We start from the raw sequence: 22,500 nt of genomic DNA on the forward strand, positions 1-22,500 counted from the left end.
TTCTGTATATTTTTATATTGTTTGGTCGGAAGAAAACAGATGTTACGAAGCAAGATTCGTTGCATAAGGTGACTCGTGCCCAACAATACAGGAAACAGGAAGTCTCACTGAGAAATGGGGAACACGCTAACAGCCAATCCCGTAACAGTATCGACTATCAAGTTTGGTTGCGCCGTCTTTCTGTCTCACTATGGATTCTCTGCATGGAGTGAGAGTGCCGGTGCCAACAACCTGAGGGTTCCTGGATCGATCCCCAACATTCTACCAACCTCGTCACGTCCGTTGTGTCCTTGAGCAAGACACTCCACCCTTGCTCCTGATGGGTCGTGGTAGGGCCTTGCATGGCAGCTCCCGCCATCAGTGTGTGGATGTGTGTGTGAATGGGTGAATGTGGAAATAGTGTCAAAGCACTTTGAGTACCTTGAAGGTAGAAAAGCGCTATACAAGTATAACCCATAACAAGAAAAATGTTGAATTTCTGTACTAAAACAAAAAACCTTGGCCATTTCATCACAGAGCAATTAAGTGGTTATGATATTAATAGACAGCGCCGAATCCTATATGCTCAAAAAAGAAGGAAATTGAACACGTGTTCACACAAAGGGAAGATCTGTCTCTTTAGGGCGGGGCTCCCTGCAGGTTCTTAAAAAATGTATGAAAATGGGGAGGGAAAATATATTTTTGTTTTAATATATTTTCTGTAGGAGGACAAACATGACACAAACCTTCCTAATTGTTAGAAATCCCACTGTTTATACTAAACATGCTTCACTAATGAGAATATTTGGCGAGCGCCGTTTTGTCCTACTAATTTTGGCGGTCCTTGAGCTCACCGTAGCTTGTTTACATGTGCAACTTTCTCCGACGCTGCCACAGAAAGAGATGTTTTATGCCACTTCTTCTTTGTCTCGTTTTGTCCACCAAATGTTTTATACTGCGCGTGATTGCACAAAGGTGAGCTTTGTTTATGGTATTGACTTGTGTGGAGTGCTAATCAGGCATATTTGGTCACTGATGACTGCAAGCTAATCAATGCTAACATGCTATTTAGGCTAGCTGTATGTACATATTGGATCATTATGCCTCGTGCGCAGGTATTTTTTAACTAATTTAATTTCCTTTACTTATGTCCTCTGTGTATTTAATTTATATTTGCATGTCTCATGACACATTATCTGTATGTAATATTGACTGCATTTCTGATTAAAAAAGTTAAAGTACCATTGATTGTCACACACATTATGTGTGGTAAAATTATTGTCTGCATTTGACCCATCACCCATGATCACCCCCTGGGAGGTGAGGGGAGCAGTGAGCAGCAGCGGTGGCCGCGCCCGGGAATCACTTTGGTGATTTAACCCCCAATTCCAACCCTTGATGCTGAGTACCAAGCAGGGAGGTCATGGGTCCCATTTTTAAAGTCTTTGGTATGACTCGACCGGGGTTTGAACTCATAGTTGTGTGTGTGCCATGTTATTCCAGACCACAGCAAACGTTACCCAACTTGCAATTTTGTTTTTAACTTGGACACACACATCTATACCTTTGGCCATTCTAAGCCAGTCATTTCCAGGAGTTATCTCACGCTCTAAGAAGCCTCCATTTCACTAATGTTTTTCTTCCATCCATCCATCCATATTCTACTGCTTGTCCCTTTCGGGGTTGCGGCGGGTGCTGGAGGCTATCTCAGTTGCATTCGGGCGGAAGGCGGGGTACACCCTGGACAAGTCGCCACCTCATCACAGGGCAACACAGATAGACAGACAGCATTCACACTCACATTCACACAGTAGGGCCAATTTAGTGTTGCCAATCAACCTATCCTCAGGTATGTTGTAAAAATGTGTAGAATAAATATTACATTTCAATATTTCTGCCAACGAACATTTGCGTAGTCATTTTGATAGTAGGCTATTATAGCTAATATAGACACTTACATCATGTGTTGCCTTCATCATAACACTTATATAAGACTTTAAATAGTTTGCGGCTCCAGACAGATCTCTTTTTGTATTTTCATTCCAATATGGCTCTTTGAACATTTTGGGTTGCCGTCCCCTGCTTTAGGGCATATTGTACCCTGCTATACTGCTCCAGGAAACATGGTTTCTACGGAGGACCAAATGGGCATTTAATAAATAATCTTTAAATAATTATTCAAACGTGCCATTAATTTATCTAATTAATTAGGTAAATTGTGAATAAATTATATGTGATTATTTGACAATTTAATTAATCATTTAATCATTTCATTAAATATTTCACAATCTAATTATTTCATGCTTTATTTTTATACGATTACATTTTTTCATGATGTATTAAATAATTTAATGTGTCAGTATTCCATGCATTAATTTAATCTGTCACACTCAGACATCAAAGTCAGAGGGCGGATTATAACTCCTGATTGGTTACCCAGCCCTTCCACTTGGACCACAGAAACAATGATTGCAACACACACACACACACACACACACACACACACACACACACACACACACACACACACACACACACACACACACACACACACACACACACACACACACACACACACAAATAGACTGAGATAACTCCACCCCCTACATCTAGACACCCCCCCAACAATAACGCAACTACCTCACCCTGACCTCTTGCACCTTTTATTGCACACATCTTTCCTTTTTATGTACATCCATATCACCTTCAGTATTCATTTATTCATAGCATTTTTTTTTTTATAGCATTTGTCTCTGTTTTTAGTGCCATTTTCATGTTTTGTCTTTGTCTGTGGGAGTACATCCCCCCTAATCTGGTTGTAACAGTAACAATAAAGATGAATCTGAATATACAGTCGTGCTCAAACGTTCACATACACTTGTAAAGAACATAATGTCATGGCTGTCTTGAGTTTCCAATAATTTCTACAACTCTTGACATCACATGGACAAAGATAAGACCTTCTGGGGGAAAGTTCTGTGGTCAGATGAAACAAAAATTGAGCTGTTTGGCCACAATACCCAGCAATTTGTTTGGAGGAGAAAAAGTGAGGCCTTTAATCCCAGGAACACCATCCCTACCGTCAAGCATGGTGGTGGTAGTTTTATGCTCTGGGCCTGTTTTGCTGCCAATGGAACTGGTGCTTTACAGAGAGTGAATGGGACAATGAAAAAGGAGGATTACCTCCAAAGTCTTCAGGACAACCTAAAATCATCAGCCTGGAGGTTGGGTCTTGGGCGCAGTTGGGTGTCCAACAGGAAGATGACCCCAAACAGAGGTTTTAGAATGGCCTTCCCAAAGTCCATGTCTGAAAACCAACACATTTAGCTGAACTGCACCAATTTTGTCAAGAGGAGTGGTGAAAAATTCAAGCAGAAGCTTGCCAGAAGCTTGTGAATGGCTACCAAAAGTGCCTTATTGCAGTGAAACTTGCCAAGGGACATGTAACCAAATATTAACATTGCTGTATGTATACTTTTGACCCAGCAGATTTGGTCACATTTTCAGTAGACCCATAATAAATTCATAAAAGAACCAAACTTCATGAATGTTTTTTGTGACCAACAAGTATGTGCTCCAATCACTCTATCATAAAAAAATAAGAGTTGTAGAAAGTATTGGAAACTCAAGACAGCCACGACATTGTTTTTTTACAAGTGTATGTAAACTTTTGACCACGACTGTATGTATGTATGTATGTATGTATGTATGACTATATATATATATATATATATGTTGGCTCCGATGGTGGGGGAGGATGCCTGTCAGACCTGGCAGACCCAAACGCATTGTGAGGGTCTAGTAGAGTCTCCCTGTCAGAGAGAGTTTCAATTCCCACCTCCGGAAGAATTTTTAACATATCACTAGGGAGGCGCTGGACATTGAGTCCGAGTGGACTATCTTCCGCACCTCTATTGTCGAGGCGGCCGATCGGAGCTGTGGCAAAAAGGTGGTTGGTGCCTGTCGTGGCTGTAATCTCAGAACCCACTGGTGTGCTGTCAAGCTGAAGAAGGAGTCCTATCGGGTCCTTTTGGCTCATGGGACCCTGGAGGCAGCGAACAGGTACCAACAGGCCAAGCGGGGCGTGGATTTGGCGGTCGCAGAGATAAAAACTCGGACATAAGAGGAGTTCAGCCAAGCCATGGAAAACGACTTCCGGAGTGCATTGTCAACACCGTGTATGATGGAGATGGTGGCCTGCTGACCTCAACTCAGGACGTTGTGGATCGGTGGAGACTTTGAAGACCTCCTCAATCCCACCTACACCTCTTCCTATGAGAAAGCAGTTCCTGGGGCTGAGTTTGCCGAGGTAGTTAAAAATCTCTTTGGTGGCAAGGACCAGGAGGTGGATGTCTGCCCAGAGTTCCTTAAGGCTTTGGATACTGAGTGGTTATCTTGGTTGAAAAGACTATGCAGCATTGTGTGGACATCGGCAACGGTACCTCTGGATTGGCAGACCGGGGTGGTGGTTCCTCTCTTTAAAAAGGGTAACCGGAGGGTGTGTTCTAACTATCGTGGGATCACACTCCTCAGCCTTCCCGGTAAGATCTATTCAGATGTAATGGAGAGGAGGCTACGCCAGATAGTCGAACCTCAGATTCAAGAGGAGCAGTGTCTCTTTTGTCCTGGTCGTGGAACTGTGCACCAACCCTATACTCTCTGCAGGGTTCTTGGGAGTTTTCCCAACCAGTCTCCATGTGCTTTGTGGACTTGGAAAAGGCCTTCGACCGAGAGTAAGGGGTATCAGACCGTCTGATTGTGGCGGTCCGCTCCCTGTATGATCGGTGTCAGAGCTTGGTCCACATTGCCGGCAGTAAGTCGGATTTGTTTCCAGTGAGTGTTAAGCTCCGCCAGGGCTGCTCTTTGTCACAAATTCTGTTCATAACTTTTATGGACAGAATTTCTAGGCACAGTCAGGGCGTTGAGTGGACCCGGTTTGGTGGCTGTAGGATTATGTCTCTGCATTTTGCTGATGATGTGGTCCTGATGGCTTCATATCAGTTCAGTTCAGTTTATTTATTTATATAGCACATTTAAGAACAACCCCAGTTGGCCAGAGTGCTGTACAGACAAATTAATCAATTTGAAACAAAAAAAGGGCACGTAATATCACATTTTTATTGTTACAGAGAAGGATGAATAACATACAATAATAAGCGAGCCCTGATCCAGGCCTACGTATAAAGAATTACAGTAATCCAGGCATGACGTCAGAAATGCATGGATAGCTCTTTCAAAGTAATTCTGTGGAAGATACTGTTTTATTTTTGCAAGGAGCATATGGCCAGGAGCTTCAGCTCTCACTGGATTAGTTTGCAGCCGAGTGTAAAGCGACAGGGATGATAGTCAGCACCTCAAAGTCTGAGTCCATGATTCTCGCCCGGAAAAGGGTGGAGTGCCATCTCCTGGTTGGGGAGTGGAGGAGTTCAGGTACCTCAGAGTCTTGTTCATGAGTGAGAGAAGGGTGGATCGTGAGAAAGACAGGCGGATGGTGCGGCATCTGCCTTGATGCAGACGCTGGACACTTGCCTGAGGAGGTGTTTAGGGAACATCCAACCAGTAGTAGGCCAAGGGAAAGACCCAGGACACACTGGCGAGACTATGTCTCCCAGCTGGCCTGAGAACGCCTTGGGATCCCCCGGGAGGAGCTCGACAGAGTGGCTTGGAAGAGGGAAGTCTGGGCTTTTCTACTTAGGCTGCTGCCCCGCAACCCGACCTCGGATTATGTGAAGAAGATGGATGGATAAACTGGCAGAAGCCTCTCTAACAGCACCACATCAAACTAATTTCATATTCCATAATCCATCAATATTAAGGAGAATGCGTCTTTGTTTCACACAGAAAATTGTGCATGTACAACTGATTGCTGGGTTGCATGTGACGTCACGTCCGCCTGCTGTCGCCTCGGACTCAAGGGCTTTGGGGGCAAGCAAGCTTATTTCGAGCAGGAAGTCAAGTGAACTCAGAGAAAAAAGGATTCTCGCCTGTAAAAATTGTTCCAATAGAGATTTTGGAAAATAGTCATTACAGAGTTCCTAAGACTACATTTACACTGCAGGCCAAAGTGGACCAAATGTGATTTTTTTTTAAAATCTGATTTTCTTCAGCTGACTGTTTACACTGCAAGTAAAATGTGATTTTTATCAGACTCCAGTGTAATTGCGCACAGGCCCCAATGTGGCCCCAGTGTGGCCCCAAGGTGGCCTTGACGTCATTTGCAAGCGCACTTCGATAAAGTGAAAACAAAGGAAGTTGACCGGAAGGAAGTCGCTACTACTACAAAACAAATACAACAATCGCTATTTCCTCGGAATCCAAATCAATGTTCCCTCTAATTTTTCATGTGTGTGAGCAAACGGAAAAACTCCCTGAGCATTCAGTGGAGCCCATGTGAGCAACATCAGACGTGCACACTGTGGCTACACCAGCAGCACACCTGTCCCAAACCTGACTAAATAACAAGTTAAATCTCCATCCATCCATCCATTTTCTACCGCTTGTCCCTTTCGGGGTCGCGGGGGGTGCTGGAGCCTATCTCAGCTGCATTCGGGCGGAAGGCGGGGTACACCCTGGACAAGTCCCCACCTCATCGCAGGGCCAACACAGATAGACAGACAACATTCTCTTATTATTATTATAACCATGAGGTTATTTTCTAATATAAGTGTTTAGGCCCACTTACAATGACAATAATAAAAAATATTGTTTTTCATGAACTGTGTACTTGTATTGTTTGTCTGGGTGGAGGTCCTGCTTTGGAAATAATTTGTACCCCTTTCAGACATTGCATTTAGTTCCCATTAAAACATTCACATGTTGCACAATGAGATGTAAGCAGGGGATCATGTGTATATTCCTGCAACTTCCTGTTTGTAAAAAATATATTTTTATTAGTATTTATTTAATATACTAACAGCATTTCATGATTAATATTTATAAATTAAGATTCCTAATAAATGACACTAGAATAAGCACACATTTGATTGGTAAATCATAGTGTAACGACCTGGAATGACACTTTATTTGTGGCTGTAAACGCATCACTGGCTAAGTGCCATATGTGCATGTGTTGGCGCAAGTGAGAAAGAGCGAGCGGCTGCTGTTGATATAACAAAGTTGCTTTTGGTCTGGTTTGTACTGCAGAAAATGACCACTTTTGCTAGATATACTTTTTTTTACTAATGTTTTGGTGATGTGTTTATGGCCGACAATAAAGAGTTTTGCTCAGTAAAGTGATCGATGGAATTCATGTCCTCAAAGCGTCTCGACAGACGTTACAATATTTGAACAATGATGACGAAAACTGTTTTCTCTGTCGTGTCCGTGTGTCGAAAATTGTTATGCGTTTATTTTTTAATTTGATTTTGTGCGTGGCATAGATTTGCCATGCGCAGAGGACGCTTGAGCAGTGCGCAATTGCACAGGTGCGCACCTTAGAGGGAACGTTGATCCAAATATATATTTATATATTACATATAGCCTATGATTTGTGCACTCTTGATAAGTGACGCACTCTAAATTCGGTCATCTTAAATAGACATTGCTCACCAAAACTGGATGTTCTGATGAAATATGCGCTTCCACTGGCGACTGCGTCTTTCCCCACGCACACGAGTGCTGTAGCTTGCCCAAAGCTGTCGAAAACGTCACATTCAGGTCGCACTGCATTTAGACTGAAGTAGGGCTGCAACTAACAACTAATTTGATAATCGATTAATCTGTCGATTAATTCTTCGATTAATAATCGGATAAAAGAGACAAACTACATTTCTATCCTTTCCAGTATTTTATTGGGGAAAAAAACAGCATACTGGCACCATACTTATTTTGATTGTTTCTCAGCTGTTTGTAAATGTTGCAGTTTATAAATAAAGGTTTATAAAAAAAATTAAAAAGAGTAGCCTCTGCGCATGCACATAGCATAGATCCAACGAATCGATGACTAAATTAATCGCCAACTATTTTTATAATCGATTTTAATCGATTAGTTGTTGCAGCCCTCGACTGAAGTCACATTTGAAAAGGTCAGTTTCCAATGTTTGCAAAAAATAACAAAGATTTCCAGTTCGAACATTAAGTATCTTGTCTTTGCAGTCTATTCAATTGAATATAGGTTGAAAAGGATTTGCAAGTCATTGTATTCTGTTTTTATTTACCATTTACACAACGTGCCAACTTCACTGGTTTTGGGGTATGTACATTAGCAGAGTTTCACCTTTTGTCTCACCTACTCTTTTTCTCCTGTGTGTCCACCCAGACGGCTTGTGTAACTGCAGCACTGCAGGAGAGGGGATTTTGTATCCTGATGAGTGTAACCAGAGCACCGGTCAGTGCTCATGTCTGGACGGCTACAGTGGTCTGCAGTGTGAAGACTGTGAGGAGGGCTACTTCACCAACGGCACCAGTGGCTGCCTACCCTGCACCTGTGACTCCTTTGGTGCAGTGAGCCACCTGTGTGACAGGTACTGTGCTTTGTTGACTTTCCACGCCAATCACCGTCCGAATTTAGTACCTCTCAGTATTGTTAGTAGGGGTGTCCCGATACAACTGTTTCACTTCTGACACGATACCGATTCCGACCTGATATGATATTAGCACAAATCATTCATACTTTTAATATTTTGTGGTGTGAAATGTTACTATGTAAAGCTCTTTGAGTCACTAGAGAAAAGCGCTATATAAATATAATTCACTTCACTTCACTAAATGCTTGATCAAGTGAAATGACTGAAATACGGCATAGGTCCATTCCATACAGTTAATAACAAAAAAGGTTTCTCATTGTAGCCCATTGGGTTGAGTTTTTCCTTGCCCTGATGTAGGATATGAGCCGAGGATGTCGTTGTGGCTTGTGCAGCCCTTTGAGACACTCGTGATTTAGGGCTATATAAATAAACTTTGATTGATGATTGATTGAAATAGCTTAGTGTTTTTCACTGTTCTCTGTTTGACTCATTTGAAGAGAAGTGTTGGCAACAACGTTTCATTAAGTTAAGCTTATGACGCAGTCGGTTGGATGATGCGGACACGTTTGTTACTGGATATTTTCTAATGGGGCAGGGCGATATATCAGTCGATATCGACAATTATTGATATTTTTTATGACTATCGAAAATAAGGAGTAGGACAAAATATATATTGAATGTAAACATCCATCCATCCATCCATTTTCTGCCGCTTGTCCCTTTCGGGGTGGCGGGGGGTGCTGGAGCTTATCTCAGCTGCATTCGGGCGGAAGGCGGGGTACACCCTGGACAAATTGTACCCTAAAATTTTTTTCTGAAATGTAACCCTCCTCTGATTACAATCGCCTCAGCTATCGAGGCAGAAAAGAAGGAAAATGTCAACACAAACATGGAAAACACTCAAACAATGTAAACAAAATTGGAAAATCACGTAACAAGCTCTTAAAATGAAGGCGCAAAATAAGGAATATGTAAGAAATAGAGATGTCCAATAATATCGTACTGTCGATATCATCGGCGGATAAATGCTTTAAAATGTAATATCAGAAATGATCGGTTTCAAAAAGTAAAATGTATGACTTTTTAAAACGCCGCTGTGTACACGGACGTAGGGAGAAGTACAGAGCGGCAATAAACCTTAAAGGCACTGCCTTTGCGTGCCGGCCTAATCACATAATATCCACGGCTTTTCACACAAGTGAATGCAAAGCATACTTGGTCAACAGCCATACAGGTCACACTGAGGGTGGCCGTATAAACAACTTTAACACTGTTACAAATATGCGCCACACTGTGAACCCACACCAAACAAGAATGACAAACACATTTCGGGAGAACATCCGCACCGTAACACACCATAAACACAGCAGAAGAAATACCCAGAACCCCTTGCAGCACTAACTCTTCCGGGACGCTACAATATACACCCCCTCCACCCCCCAACCCCGCCCACCTCAACCTCCTGGAGCATGTCCCAAATTCCAAGCTGCTGTTTTGATGTTAAAAAAAATAATGCACTTTGTGACTTCAATAATAATTATGGCAGTGCCATGTTGGCATTTCTTTCCATAACTTGAGTTGATTTATTTTGGAAAACCTTGTTACATTGTTTAATGCATCCAGCGGGGCATCACAACAAAATTAGGCATAATAATGTGTTAATTCCACGACTGTATATATCGGTATCGGTTGATATCGGAATCGGTAATTAAGAGTTGGACAATATCGGAATATCGGCAAAAAAGCCATTATCAGACATCTCTAGTAAGAAATGCTGAATAAAGTGTAACAAAATAGTGTGAAAATGTAAACATAGAGAAACCTGAGAAGGACTATTTTCTGCAGGTTTAATGTCAGGAAGTTACAGCTGTGCTCTAAAGGGTGAGCGCGGCTAAGGTGGTGTGGTATTAGTTGTTCACTTACCAAACTTTTTGGATATCTTAAAACCAAAAAAAACTGATGCTACTGTTTGACCTGCACGACATTTACAAAACCTTTTTCTGATTACCTAATTCTCCGGACTATAGAGTGCACCGGTATTTAAAAATTGCACCCACTAAATTTTAGGGGGAACATTTCTTTCCATATATTAGCCGTACCGGGCTATGAGCTGCAGATATATACTTTGTGAAATGAGTTATTTACACAGATTTTGTAAATGTTTTATTACATCGTTTAATTATTTCCAACACGGCAGTAAAACGGCTGATCGAACAAAACAGAAGTCTTCTTCATGGACCCACTAGCTCTCCAGTCAGCTAAACAGACTCAATAACTCCACGGTGACGCTTTGGTAAATTTATGAAGGAATTTGTGAAACTGAAACAATACAAAAAGAATGCCATCGTAGGATAATAATACTAACACAGACACTCGTAATCGTGTTAGCGCATTAGCTAATGCTAACGACGCTTGCTTGGTTACATTATGATAACGCTTGCAAATATGCATGAAAACACTCCTAGAGACATCACACATGGGACGGTTTAGTAAGTATAAACAGTTTTAGTTATACTGTAAAACGTACAAACGTTGCATAGAGTGATGAATGGAGAATCCACACGAGTAGAAATCGCTATGGACGGCTACAAAAAAGGAAAAGCTCTTTTACTTCCGGTTGAAAGCACTAAATGTAGTGAGCGAACTCCATAGCACAAACAATATTTGTTCAGTGTCTTTGCTTGTTCTTGAAAACTATTTACATCATGGTCGTCAGAGACAAAAAAATCCACAAATTAGCCACACCGTTTTATAAGCTGCAGGGTTCAAAGCATAGGAAAAAAGTAGCGGCTTATAGTCCGGAATTTACAGTACATTTTGGAGCAGAAATCCAAACAGTCGTCGCCTTTTCACACATAACCAGTCATTCAGTCAACGCTGAAAACGCCGCCTAACGGTTCTCAGAACTTAAAAAACATCCGCACACGAGTTAGTACCTGGAATGACCCAGTCCAATTGATCAGGAACGGAATTTCCGCGCCTATTCCCGCGAAACACACATAGTTCCAGGGTATGGTTTCCTGCGGTGGAAATCGGGGCCTGGGAATCGCTGATAAATTGGTGGAAAAAAGGCTTTAGACTGTCTGAGCCTGGCCCGATGCTAACCCCGCTAGCGTAGTGGGGGACCCCTCTTGGAGCTAATCATTGTGAGTACACTGATTAGCAAGCTTTCCGCCCCCACCACCATCATGCTGTTGCTTTCAGCATTTCCATCATTAAGTAATGCGAGGCTTTATTCTTCTCACCGCTCAGGGACCAGTGCATGTTGGCAGCGGGAAAACAAAACTGTGTAAAATCAAAATGTTGCCCCTTTCATCCTGCCAGTATGATGTTGTTCAGACAAGGTGTACTGAATTACTGCCGCTGCCTTTAAAGTTGTTGGATTATTTCGTAGATGTGTGAAAATGGAAAAAGATGAAGATAAAAAAACATTTTTTGTTTTAAGATATTTTCTGTAGGAGGACAAACATGACACAAACCTTCCTAATTGTTAGAAATCCCACTGTTTATATTAAACATGCTTCACTGATGAGAGCACTCGGGGAGCATTTGTCCTACTCATTTTGGCGGTTCTTGAACTCACCATTGTATGTACAACTTTTTCCGACGCTGCCACAGAAAGACATATTTTATGCCACTTTTTTTTGGTTTAATTTTGTCCACCCAACATTTTATGTTGTGCGTTGAACGCACAAATGTGAGCTTTGTTGATTTTATTTATTTGCTGGAGTGCTTATCAGGCATATTTGGTCAATCTATGACTGCAAGCTAATCCATGCTAACATGCTATTTAGGCTAGCTGTATGTACATATTGCATTCCTTTAAAAAATACAGTTTTTTTTAATGCGCATGACGGCGCATCGTCGTCACGTCGTGACATTGCTGGTTTTACAAGCAGAGGAGCATGTTCGGCAGCGCACAATCACGGAGTACTTACAAGCAGACACAGTTTGTAGACAGAAAAGGGAGAACGGACGCATTTTGGCTTAAAAACTAACGATAAAGGTGAAGTTATAACACTGAAACGCCCACAGGAAGAGGTGCTTTAAGACATGGCTAGCTAGCTCGCGGCTAACGTCCAGCCGCAGTGTTTTAGCTACTTTTAAATCACTAATCCTTGTATCCATGGCGACAAATAAAATACGTTTCTTACAAGTATCATCCCTGCAGGACGAGGAATAGCTAAACATGCTTCACTACACACCACAGCTCCCCGGCGTCACAATGTAAACAAACGCCATTGGTGGATCTACACCTGACATCCACTGTAATGATACTAAGTACTATGATTACATCGATCTTTTTTAGCATCACAAAATCTTTTTTCATTAAAAAAAAAATGTATATTATGTTTATAAACTCAGGAAATATGTCCCTGGTCTTTGAATATGACCAATGTATGATCCTGTAACTACTTGGTATCGGATCGATACCTAAATTTGTGGTATCATTCAAAACTAATGTAAAGCATCCAAACAACAGAAGAATATGTGATTATTGCATTTTAACAGAAGTGTAGATAGAACATGTTAAAAGAGAAAAACAGTAAACGAACAAGTAGATTAATAATTCATTTTCTATCACTCGTCCCTCATAATGTTGACAAAATAATGGAATGGAAAATGACACAATATGTTACTGCATATGTCAGCAGACTAATTAGGAGCATTTGTTTGCTTACTTATTAATACAAGACAACTTGTGTTGTATGTTCACTATTTTATTTAAGGACAAAATTGCAATAAGAAACATATGTTTAATGTGCCATAAGATTTTTTGTTAAAATAAAGCCAATAATGCCATTTTTGGGGTCCCCTTTATTTAGAAAAGTATCGAAAAGTATCAAAATACATTTTGGTACCGGTACCAAAATGTATTTTGATACTTTGGTATCGGGACAACCCTAGTCTGGGCTTTGGCGTAGTTGCACATTCATCATTTGCTTGCATGTATTTGGGCCGTGATCACAGGGAAAAGTCATGTAGAGAAGGACAAAAACTGGCACAGTTGTGTTTTGCTTTATTGTGGGGACAGATAAATCAAGCCCAAATAAGCAACCACATGTTTGAAAAAACAAGCCCCATAAAACGCAACTCGCGACTTATGAACTTTGCAAGCGACTTTAGAAGACAACAAGCCCAAAGTTGATTATAATAAGCTGACTTAGCACTCCTTAGAAACTCCTGTGATAACTCAACTCAAAGCGGATGGAAATAACTGGTTATGTCAAAAGAAAGAACTGCCAGGGCGTCAAAGTTAAACTTGCCATTCAATATACCCTTTCTTTGTACATTTATGCTCGCTATCCATCAGTGTTAGACTTAGACTTAGACAAACTTTAATGATCCACAAGGGAAATTGTTCCACACACTAGCTCAGTTACAAAGGTTGGAAAGTATAATGCAGGTATAAAGTAGACTAAAAATGTACCGTAGTAGCAATATAAAATATAACATATATGTAATATTTACATATTACATATACAGATACAGTATTTTATATATACTGATATATATTATTAAATTATATTATATTTTTATATATAATATATACAATATATAACAATTACCAAGTACAATATTATAGTATATGTAACAGCCTCAGCATAAAATAGAGAGTAGATCCAGCAGAAAATATACATTATAAACAAAGAGAGGTAGCTAACATAGAAGCAGTCAGGTAATAGACAGATATCATCTATTACTGTATGGCGAGTGTGATTATACCGCTGAATGGCGTGCGGAATGAAGGAGTTCTTGAATCGAACACTGTGGGAACGAAGCTGAAGGAGCCTGTTGGAGTATGAGCTCCACTGTCCCTCAATTGTCTGGTGGAGTGGGCGGGCAGGATTGTCCATGATGGCGAGCAGTTTGTCGAGTGTCTTCCCGTCCCTCACTGACACAAACGCCTCCAACAGCGTGTCAATAGTTTGGCCGGCTTTCCGGATCAGTTTGTCAATCCGGTTTAAGTCCCTTTCGCTGGTGCTGCTCCCCCAACAAACCACTGCAAAGTACAGGGCACTGGCCACAACAGACTGATAAAATAGCTTGCTGCACACATTAAAGGACCTAAGCTTCCTCAGGAAAAAGAGTCTGCTCGTGCCCTTCTTGTAAACAGCTTTGCTGTTGTCCTTCCAGTCCAGTCTGCTGTTCAAGTGGACTCCCAGGTACTTGTACTGCCCCACCAGTGCCACTTCCCGGCCCTGTTACTTAACGCCATACTTGCCAACATTGAGACCTCCGAATTCGGGAGATGGGGCGGGGGGAGAGGTTGAGGTGGGCGGGGTTGGCGGGGGCGGGGTTGAGGTAGGGTGTATATTGTAGCGTCCCGGAAGAGTTAGTACTGCAAGGGTTTCTGGGTATTTGTTCTGTTGTGTTTATGTTGTGTTACGGTGCGGATGTTCTCCCGAAATGTGTTTGTCATTCTTGTTTGGTGTGGGTTCACAGTGTGGCGCATATTTGTAACAGTGTTAAAGTTGTTTATACGGCCACCCTCAGTGTGACCTGTATGGCTGTTGACCAAGTATGCCTTGCATACACTTGTGTGTGTGTGAAGAGTCGTAGATATTATGTGACTGGGCCGGCACGCAAAAGCAGTGCCTTTAAGGCACTCCCCCAATATTGTTGTCTGGGTGGAAATCAGGAGAAATTCGGGGGAATGGTTGCCCCGGGAGATTATCGGGAGGGGCACTGAAATTCGGGAGTCTCCCGGGAAAATCGGGAGGGTTGGCAAGTATGCTTAACGCCGCTGCTTCCAGCACGACGAAAAAAATACTGCCCTTAAAGAAAACTTCTGTTATTATCGCGTGAACTTTGACAACTATTAGTCGACAAAAAAAATTGTCGCTGACAATTATATTTGTCGACAATAGTCGTGACGTCATCCCACACAGAGAGTGGTCCCCTTTATTTAGAAAAGTATCGAAAAGTATTGGCACCGGTACCAAATATATGTATCGGGACAACCCTGGTGTGAATGCAGTCTAGATGTTGGAAGTAGTCCTGAAAAAAGACCCAAGAGCATTGTAGCTGTTTTTTTTTTCAATTGGACATTCCAAACATGAACTCTTAGGCTATGTCTACACTAAGTCGTTTAATCCCTTAAACCAGGGGTCCTCAAGTACAAATCTTGAAGGTCCACAAATGTTTTTTTGAAACAGGCTGGGTCCGTTTATTATCGGTCAAGCTTATATAATAGCAGGAGGTAGGTAGTTTAACATTTTCTTAAAATTAACAAAAATAAAATAAATATCCAATAAAATACATGAAATATTTTCTTTGAAACAAAAATAAATAAGAACTTTGAAAAAATGTGTCCTCTGCATTTGACCCATCCCTTGATCACCCCCTGGGAGGTGAGGGGAGCAGTGGGCAGCAGCGGCGCTGCGCCCGGGAATCATTTTTGGTGATTTAACCCCCAATTCCAACCCTTGATGCTGAGTGCCAAGCAGGGAAGAATGCTGGTATGAGCTTTTAAACATAACCCGTTAACTGCTGCCAATCAAATGGTGAATAAGATACTCTTTAGGGTTCATATGTTTGTAAATCTGACTGTGTTGAAGTCAGTGCCTCACCAGCCATCAACCTCACCGCACGTTACTGCTCTGTTGCTATTTGTTGTTGTGTCATAGATTTAACAAAAATCTTGCTTGATGTTTCATATGGCTTTTTCAGCCTCGTGATTTCTTTTTTTCTTAGCTCTGAATCATGAGGAAATGTCTCTTCAAATTCGCGGTGCTCTTTCAGATAGTGACGTTTCAGATTTTCACTTTTCACCAGAGCAACAGTAGTGTTGCATAGTAGACACATTGGTCTGGTACTTGCAGTAGGTAGGATGAAAACATATTGCTCTGTCCATTCTTCCTTGAAACGTCGGTTTTCCCTGTCCACCTTTCTTTTACCAGCCTGAGCCAACTTGGAGCATGCCATTGTGATTTGATTCACATTCAGTGACTGACAAGTGAACAGTTAGCGAAGTAGCGATACGAGACAACTGTGTGCCTGCAGCGAAAGGTTCCATGCACTGTGCACATGACCCAGGTGGTAACAGCCTATCAGCGCGTCGTTGTGAAAGAGATGACAACCCATACCCCGGAATTAGCCAATCAGAGTGGCGTTCTCTCGCTCTCACTCCGTCTCTCTCTCTTTCTCTCTCTGAGAGAGAGAGAGAGAGAGAGAGAGAGAGACGGAGTGAGTGAGACACGAGAAGTGTAAACGAAACGTGGAGATATTTGACTAAAAACAACAAAGAACGTTGACTTGCGCTAGCGATAACTCACAGATAAATACAATTATTATATTTTTTTATAATAATTATAATTATAATAATAAAAAAAACATTTTTTTTTTTTAAATTTTTTTTTTACTATAATTCGTGCTGGGTCCGGACGGACACGTCGCTGGGTCCGGATATGGACCGCGGTCCGCCTGTTGAGGATCACTGCCTTAAACGAACAATTATTTAGCCTAAGCCCCGTTTCAGCCACACTAAACCAGCGTTTAAGGTCCCCCTCCTCGGACAATTGTTTTTACATGGGTAAGTGCGCCGTCTATTTGTTGAATATCCGGCACTTAGCTTTGTATGGACTCATTGATCGTTTACAAACTGAGTTCGGAGAGCAAGTGAAGTCAGAAAGACCGCGCCCCACACAGGAAGTGACGTCAGAAAGAACGCACCACAGCCAGCTTCATAATAAAGCGGTTTCGTAACTTCCGAGTTATATGGAGGCGATTCATCCGGACATGCCCGTGTTTCTCCTTCCGTCTGTACAGACGCTTGTGGAAATCACACATGAATACCTTAAGAGAAAGCGATTGCAGCTATTTGGGATACAACACTTCTCAGACGGCAAGAGAACTTTCCAATGTCCGGGTCAGCTGTGATTCTACTTAGCGAAAAACTTTGTCCATTTGTCGAAGGAGAGTCAACGACAATGCGAGCTCCCGTGGATGTGATAAAAAAAGGTAGCGTTTGCTTTGTATTACCTGGCCGTCGAGGGAAGACTAACTACGGAAAACGGCGAATGCATTTGGACTGGCAAAGCAGACTGTATCAGTTATTGTCCGCCATGTATGTTGCGGACTCAACGTCTAGGTTCAGAGTACCGTATTTTCCGCACTATAAGGCGCACCTAAAAACCACACATTTTCTCAAAAGCGGACAGTGCGCCTTATAACCCGGTGCGCTTTATTACGATTCATTTTCATAAAGTTTCGATCTCGCAACTTCGGTAAACAGCCGCCATCTTTTTTCCCGGTAGAACAGGAAGCGCTTCTTCTTCTACGCAAGCAACCGCCAAGGAAAGCACCCGCCCCCATAGAACAGGAAGCGCTTCTTCTTCTACTGTAAGCAACCACCCGCCCCCGGAAGAAGAAGAAAAAACGCGCGGATATCACCGTACGTTTCATTTCCTGTTTACATCTGTAAAGACCACAAAATGGCTCCTACTAAGCGACAAGGATCCGGTTCATAAAAAGACGCAATCTCTCCATCCGCACACGGATTACTACCGTATTTCACAGCAACTGATATTCCTGTGAACCGCACTGTGGAACGGGAGCACGTACGGTGAATATTCGCACCACAGGGAATGAGAAGTCATCCTTCACTGTGGTTCTAGCTTGCCATGCTAACTTCCACCCATGGTGATATTCAAAAGGAAGACCTTGCCAAAAGAGACCTTTCCAGCCGGCGTCATCATAAAAGCTAACTCGAAGGGATGGATGGATGAAGAAAAGATGAGCGAGTGGTTAAGGGAAGTTTACGCGAAGAGGCCGGGTGGCTTTTTTCACACAGCTCCGAAGGCGAACACACCTTCACTAAGACGGGCAGACAGCGCCGGACGACATACGCCAACATTTGCCAGTGGATCGTAAATGCCTGGGCAGATATTTCGGTCACAACTGTGGTCCGAGCTTTCCGGAAGGCAGGATTCACAGAACAACAGCGACACTGACTCCGATGACTTCGACGAGACGGAACCGGCCATTTTGGATACCACGCTTGCGCAACTTTTCAATTCGGACACCGAAGACGAAGAATTCGAAGGATTTACGAATGAAGAATAACTTCAGAAGGTGAGCGCTATGTTTATTTTGTGTGTTGTGACATTAACGTTCGAGCAACATTATGTTGCTATTGCTCTACACCATTTTGAATTTTACTATGTTTGTGATTGCACATTTGCGTACATTTTGGGACAGAGTTGTTAGAACGCTGGTTTTCAATATATTATTAAAGTTTGACTGAACTATCTGACTGTTTTTTTGACATTCCCTTTAGCGCAGCGTAGGCGCGGCTTATAATCCGGGGCGGCTTATTGGTGGACAAAGTTATGAAATATGTAATTCATTGAAGGTGCGGCTAATAATCCGGTGCGCCTTATAGTGCGGAAAATACGGTATATAAAGTCACCAAAAAGGAATGGACAATGAAGGTGAAGGCAAAAGACTGAGGAGTGTCCTGACCAGATATCTAGATCCCTAGATTGATTGATGTAAAATGTTCTTTATCACATTGTTTATGTGTCTAATAAAGATTTGATTAATTTATGATGGCTCAGGTGAGATTCACTACAACAGGGCCCCACAGCACACTGGATTCCAGTTAATTGAAATACCACAACACTGGATATTGTTCAGATAAGTTACATTTAAGAACTTGCACACAAAGCAACACTGGAGGTGACTATGACGTGCGCATTTTCCGCGCATGCGTACTAGGTCGCATTGGGCCGGCGGACGGAGGGTAGAGGGGGTCTTAAATGGTGGCATTGTTGTGTGTGCACACGAATAAGGTTAGGTGGGATTTACCCTGGATAACCTTATCCGGCTTAGTGTACACGGTGCCTTAAACTCCTTGAATTCCGCCTCCCTTCATTACAGTCCAGTGAGTGCCCAGTTCAACCAACTTTCTGTAATCCATCCACTTTTTCTCCAGGTCCTGTCAGATGGGCCTGTCTGCTCTGTTGCAACATATACCAAGCAGGAAAGTAGTTTCTGTACCAGAACATTTCTGATGGAATGTCAAAAGCAGCAGCGAGCCAGATTAGTTTTGCTCGCGCCGGACGAGTCCCAGCCTGTGTGTGGCTTTTAATTAGACAGTAAAGTGGGTGGCTGCAAATCAAATACTGCAACAAACTGGAGCATGAAACACGGCTGACACCACAAACCATGTTGCCAATGGCAATGTGCTCAAATTGCAAGTAGGAGTTGGGAAAGATTTCCGTCTGCCAAAAATTTTTTGGCTCCAGATCCCTTGTTTCAAATGCGTTCCAGGGTAAAGTTCCTGAAAAGTGGCTAAAGATCCACATGTGGCCTTGTTAGACAAAATACTTCATATTCAGGGTTTTACAAACATTTCAGATTGCAGATAATTTTATTTGCACACCATTCAGACCAGTGGTCTTCAACCACCGGAGACATTAAATAGTTTATAACCAACCGCATTTTTTCCTACTTAACTTTGGCCAGTCCCACCAGACACACCAATAAGCTTGTTCAAAGATGTATTATAAAACACCTGACAGGAAGTCGCCATTTGCTTTATTTGTTACATGGGACAACGCACATTAATAAACATATCAAATGTAAAGGTGCCAAATTGTAGCCAAAAGCTAGGTTCCATCTGCAGTCGGCGGGCAGGCCGACCTAAGAGCAGGAACAAAGTGACCATAGTAGTTAAAGTGCGTAAGGTAGATGGAGAAGTACTAAATTGTTGCATATAATAATTGTGCTTAAGGAAGAAAACACACATATCCTTAGGTCTAATACAGAGGTCGGAAAACCAAAATGTTGGCATATTGGACCAAAAAAATTTAAAATAAAAATCTGTCTGCAGCCGCAAAAAATGTAAAGCCTTATATAGATGTTAAAATGTGTGTGTCTATATTAGCCTACTATCAAAATGACTTTAAAAGTCTTATATAAGTGTTATAATGAAGGCAACACATGATGCAAGTGTATATATTAGCTATATTAGCCTACTATCAAAATTACTTTAAAAGTCTTATATAAGTGTTATAATGAAGGCAAAACATGATGTGTCTATATTAGCCTAGTATCAAAATGACTTTAAAAGTCTTATATAGTGTTATAATAAAGGCAACACATGATGTAAGTGTCTATATTAGGTCTATTAACCTAGTATCAAAATGACTTTAAAAGTCTTATGTAAGTGTTATAATGAAGGCAAAACATGATGCAAGTGTCTATATTAGCTATATTTGCCTACTATCAAAATGACTTTAAAAGTCTTACATAAGTATTATAATGAAGACAACACATGATGCAAGTGTCTATATTAGCTATGTTAGCCTACTATCAAAATTACTTTAAAAGTCTTATATAAGTGTTATAATGAAGGCAACACATGATGTGAGTATCTATATAATATTAGCCTACTATCAAAATTACTTTAAAAGTCTTATATAAGTGTTATAATGAAGGCAACACATGATGTAAGTGTCTATATTAGACTACTATCAAAATGACTATGTGTCACAGGTTGATGCAAATCTTCGTTGACCGAAATGTTGAAATGTAATATTTATTCTACACATTTTTACAACATTGGAAAACATTACTAAAACGGAGGCTTTTCAGAGGGTGTGACAACTCCTGGAAATGACAGGCTTAGAATGGCCAAAGGTAAAGATGTGTGTGTCCAAGCTGAAGGAAACGGAAACTACAAATAAAATGACCTCAAATACACCTAAAATACGAGGCATAAGGATGCATTATGTACATGCAGCTAGCCTAAATAGCATGTTAGCATTGATATCTGATTAGCACTCCACACAAGTCAATAAAATCCACAAAGCTCACCTTTGTGGATTCACGCACAGCGTAAAACGTTTGATGGACAAATAGAGACAGAGAAGGAGTGGCATAAAACACGTCTTTCTGTGGCAGCATCAAGGAAAGTTGTACATGCAAACAAACTACGGTGCGTTCAAGGACTTACGAAATTAGGAAAAATGGCGCGCGCCAAATACTCTCACCAGTGAAGCATGTTTAATGTAAACAGTGGGATTTCTAACAATTAGCAAGGTTTGTGTCATGTTTGTTCTCCTACAGAAACCACATTAAAACAAAACTTTTTTTTTTCTCCTCATCTTTTTTCATTTTCATACATTTTTGAAAAAGCTCCAGGGAGCCACTAGGGCGGCGCTAAAGAGCGGCTTGTGGCTCGAAAGCCGTGCGTTGCCGACCCTCAGTCTAGTAAGTGAAAGTGCTGCTATTATTGCACGTAGCCCTATTAAACAAGTAGTTAGCATGAGTTACCAATAGTTTGCACACACCTTCTCATTCACAACACAACTGATGGTCCCAACTCCATTGATAAAGCAAGAAATTCCACTAATCAACCCTGATAAGGCACACCTGAGAAGTGAAAGCCATTTCAGGTGACTCCCTCTTGAAGCTCATCGAGAGAATGCCAAGAGTGTGCAAAGAAGTAATCAGAAGAAACTAGAATAAAAAACATGTTGTCAGTTATTTCACTTTTTTTTTGTTAAGTACATAACTCCACATGTGTTCATTCATAGTTGTGATGCCTTCAGTGACAATCTACAATGTAAATAGTCATGAAAATAAAGAAAACGCATTTAAAGAGGAGAATGTGTGTCAAAACTTTTGGCTTGTATTGTATTTACGCATGGAAAGTTGGACCAAAAAAGCTAACATTAGTGTATCTACGTATGAAATATCGCATAAAATATGAATACTCAACTTTTAGAATGGAAATAGAAATCTATTGGAAGTAATGGCAAGTGTTTCTAGCTTTATTATATATCCATGCTCTAGTCCTGGAATGTGACGTATTACCTACAACCCATCAGACGCTAAAGCCAAAGAAAGTCTACAACTAGCAAAAATGAGTAAAAAATAAAAGTCTATGGGGAGCTTTTTTGCAAAGGGAAAAGGCCAGGATCTCCCACTAATTCGATGTTATGGTGAGTTTTTTCATGCATTAATTTTTCATGCACATATTTGCTGTATTTATCTGCCACACGTGGAAAGCCGGTCCGTGAAAATAATGCCTACGTTGGTGCAA

At 41.4% G+C, this 22,500-nt stretch overlaps 1 protein-coding gene across 1 annotated transcript in view; it reads left to right on the forward strand.

Annotated features, from left to right (window-relative positions):
* LOC133619482 (multiple epidermal growth factor-like domains protein 9) overlaps positions 1-22,500 on the forward strand; it is a 126,901-nt gene that overhangs the window by 44,220 nt on the left and 60,181 nt on the right. Inside the window, exon 2 of the mRNA XM_061980530.1 lies at positions 8,237-8,441. Coding sequence (XP_061836514.1) covers positions 8,237-8,441 — 205 coding nt within the window. The remainder of the gene's footprint in view (positions 1-8,236; positions 8,442-22,500) is intronic.

The sequence above is a fragment of the Nerophis lumbriciformis genome, linkage group LG20 (assembly GCF_033978685.3).
Source record: "Nerophis lumbriciformis linkage group LG20, RoL_Nlum_v2.1, whole genome shotgun sequence".
NCBI lineage: Eukaryota > Metazoa > Chordata > Actinopteri > Syngnathiformes > Syngnathidae > Nerophis > Nerophis lumbriciformis.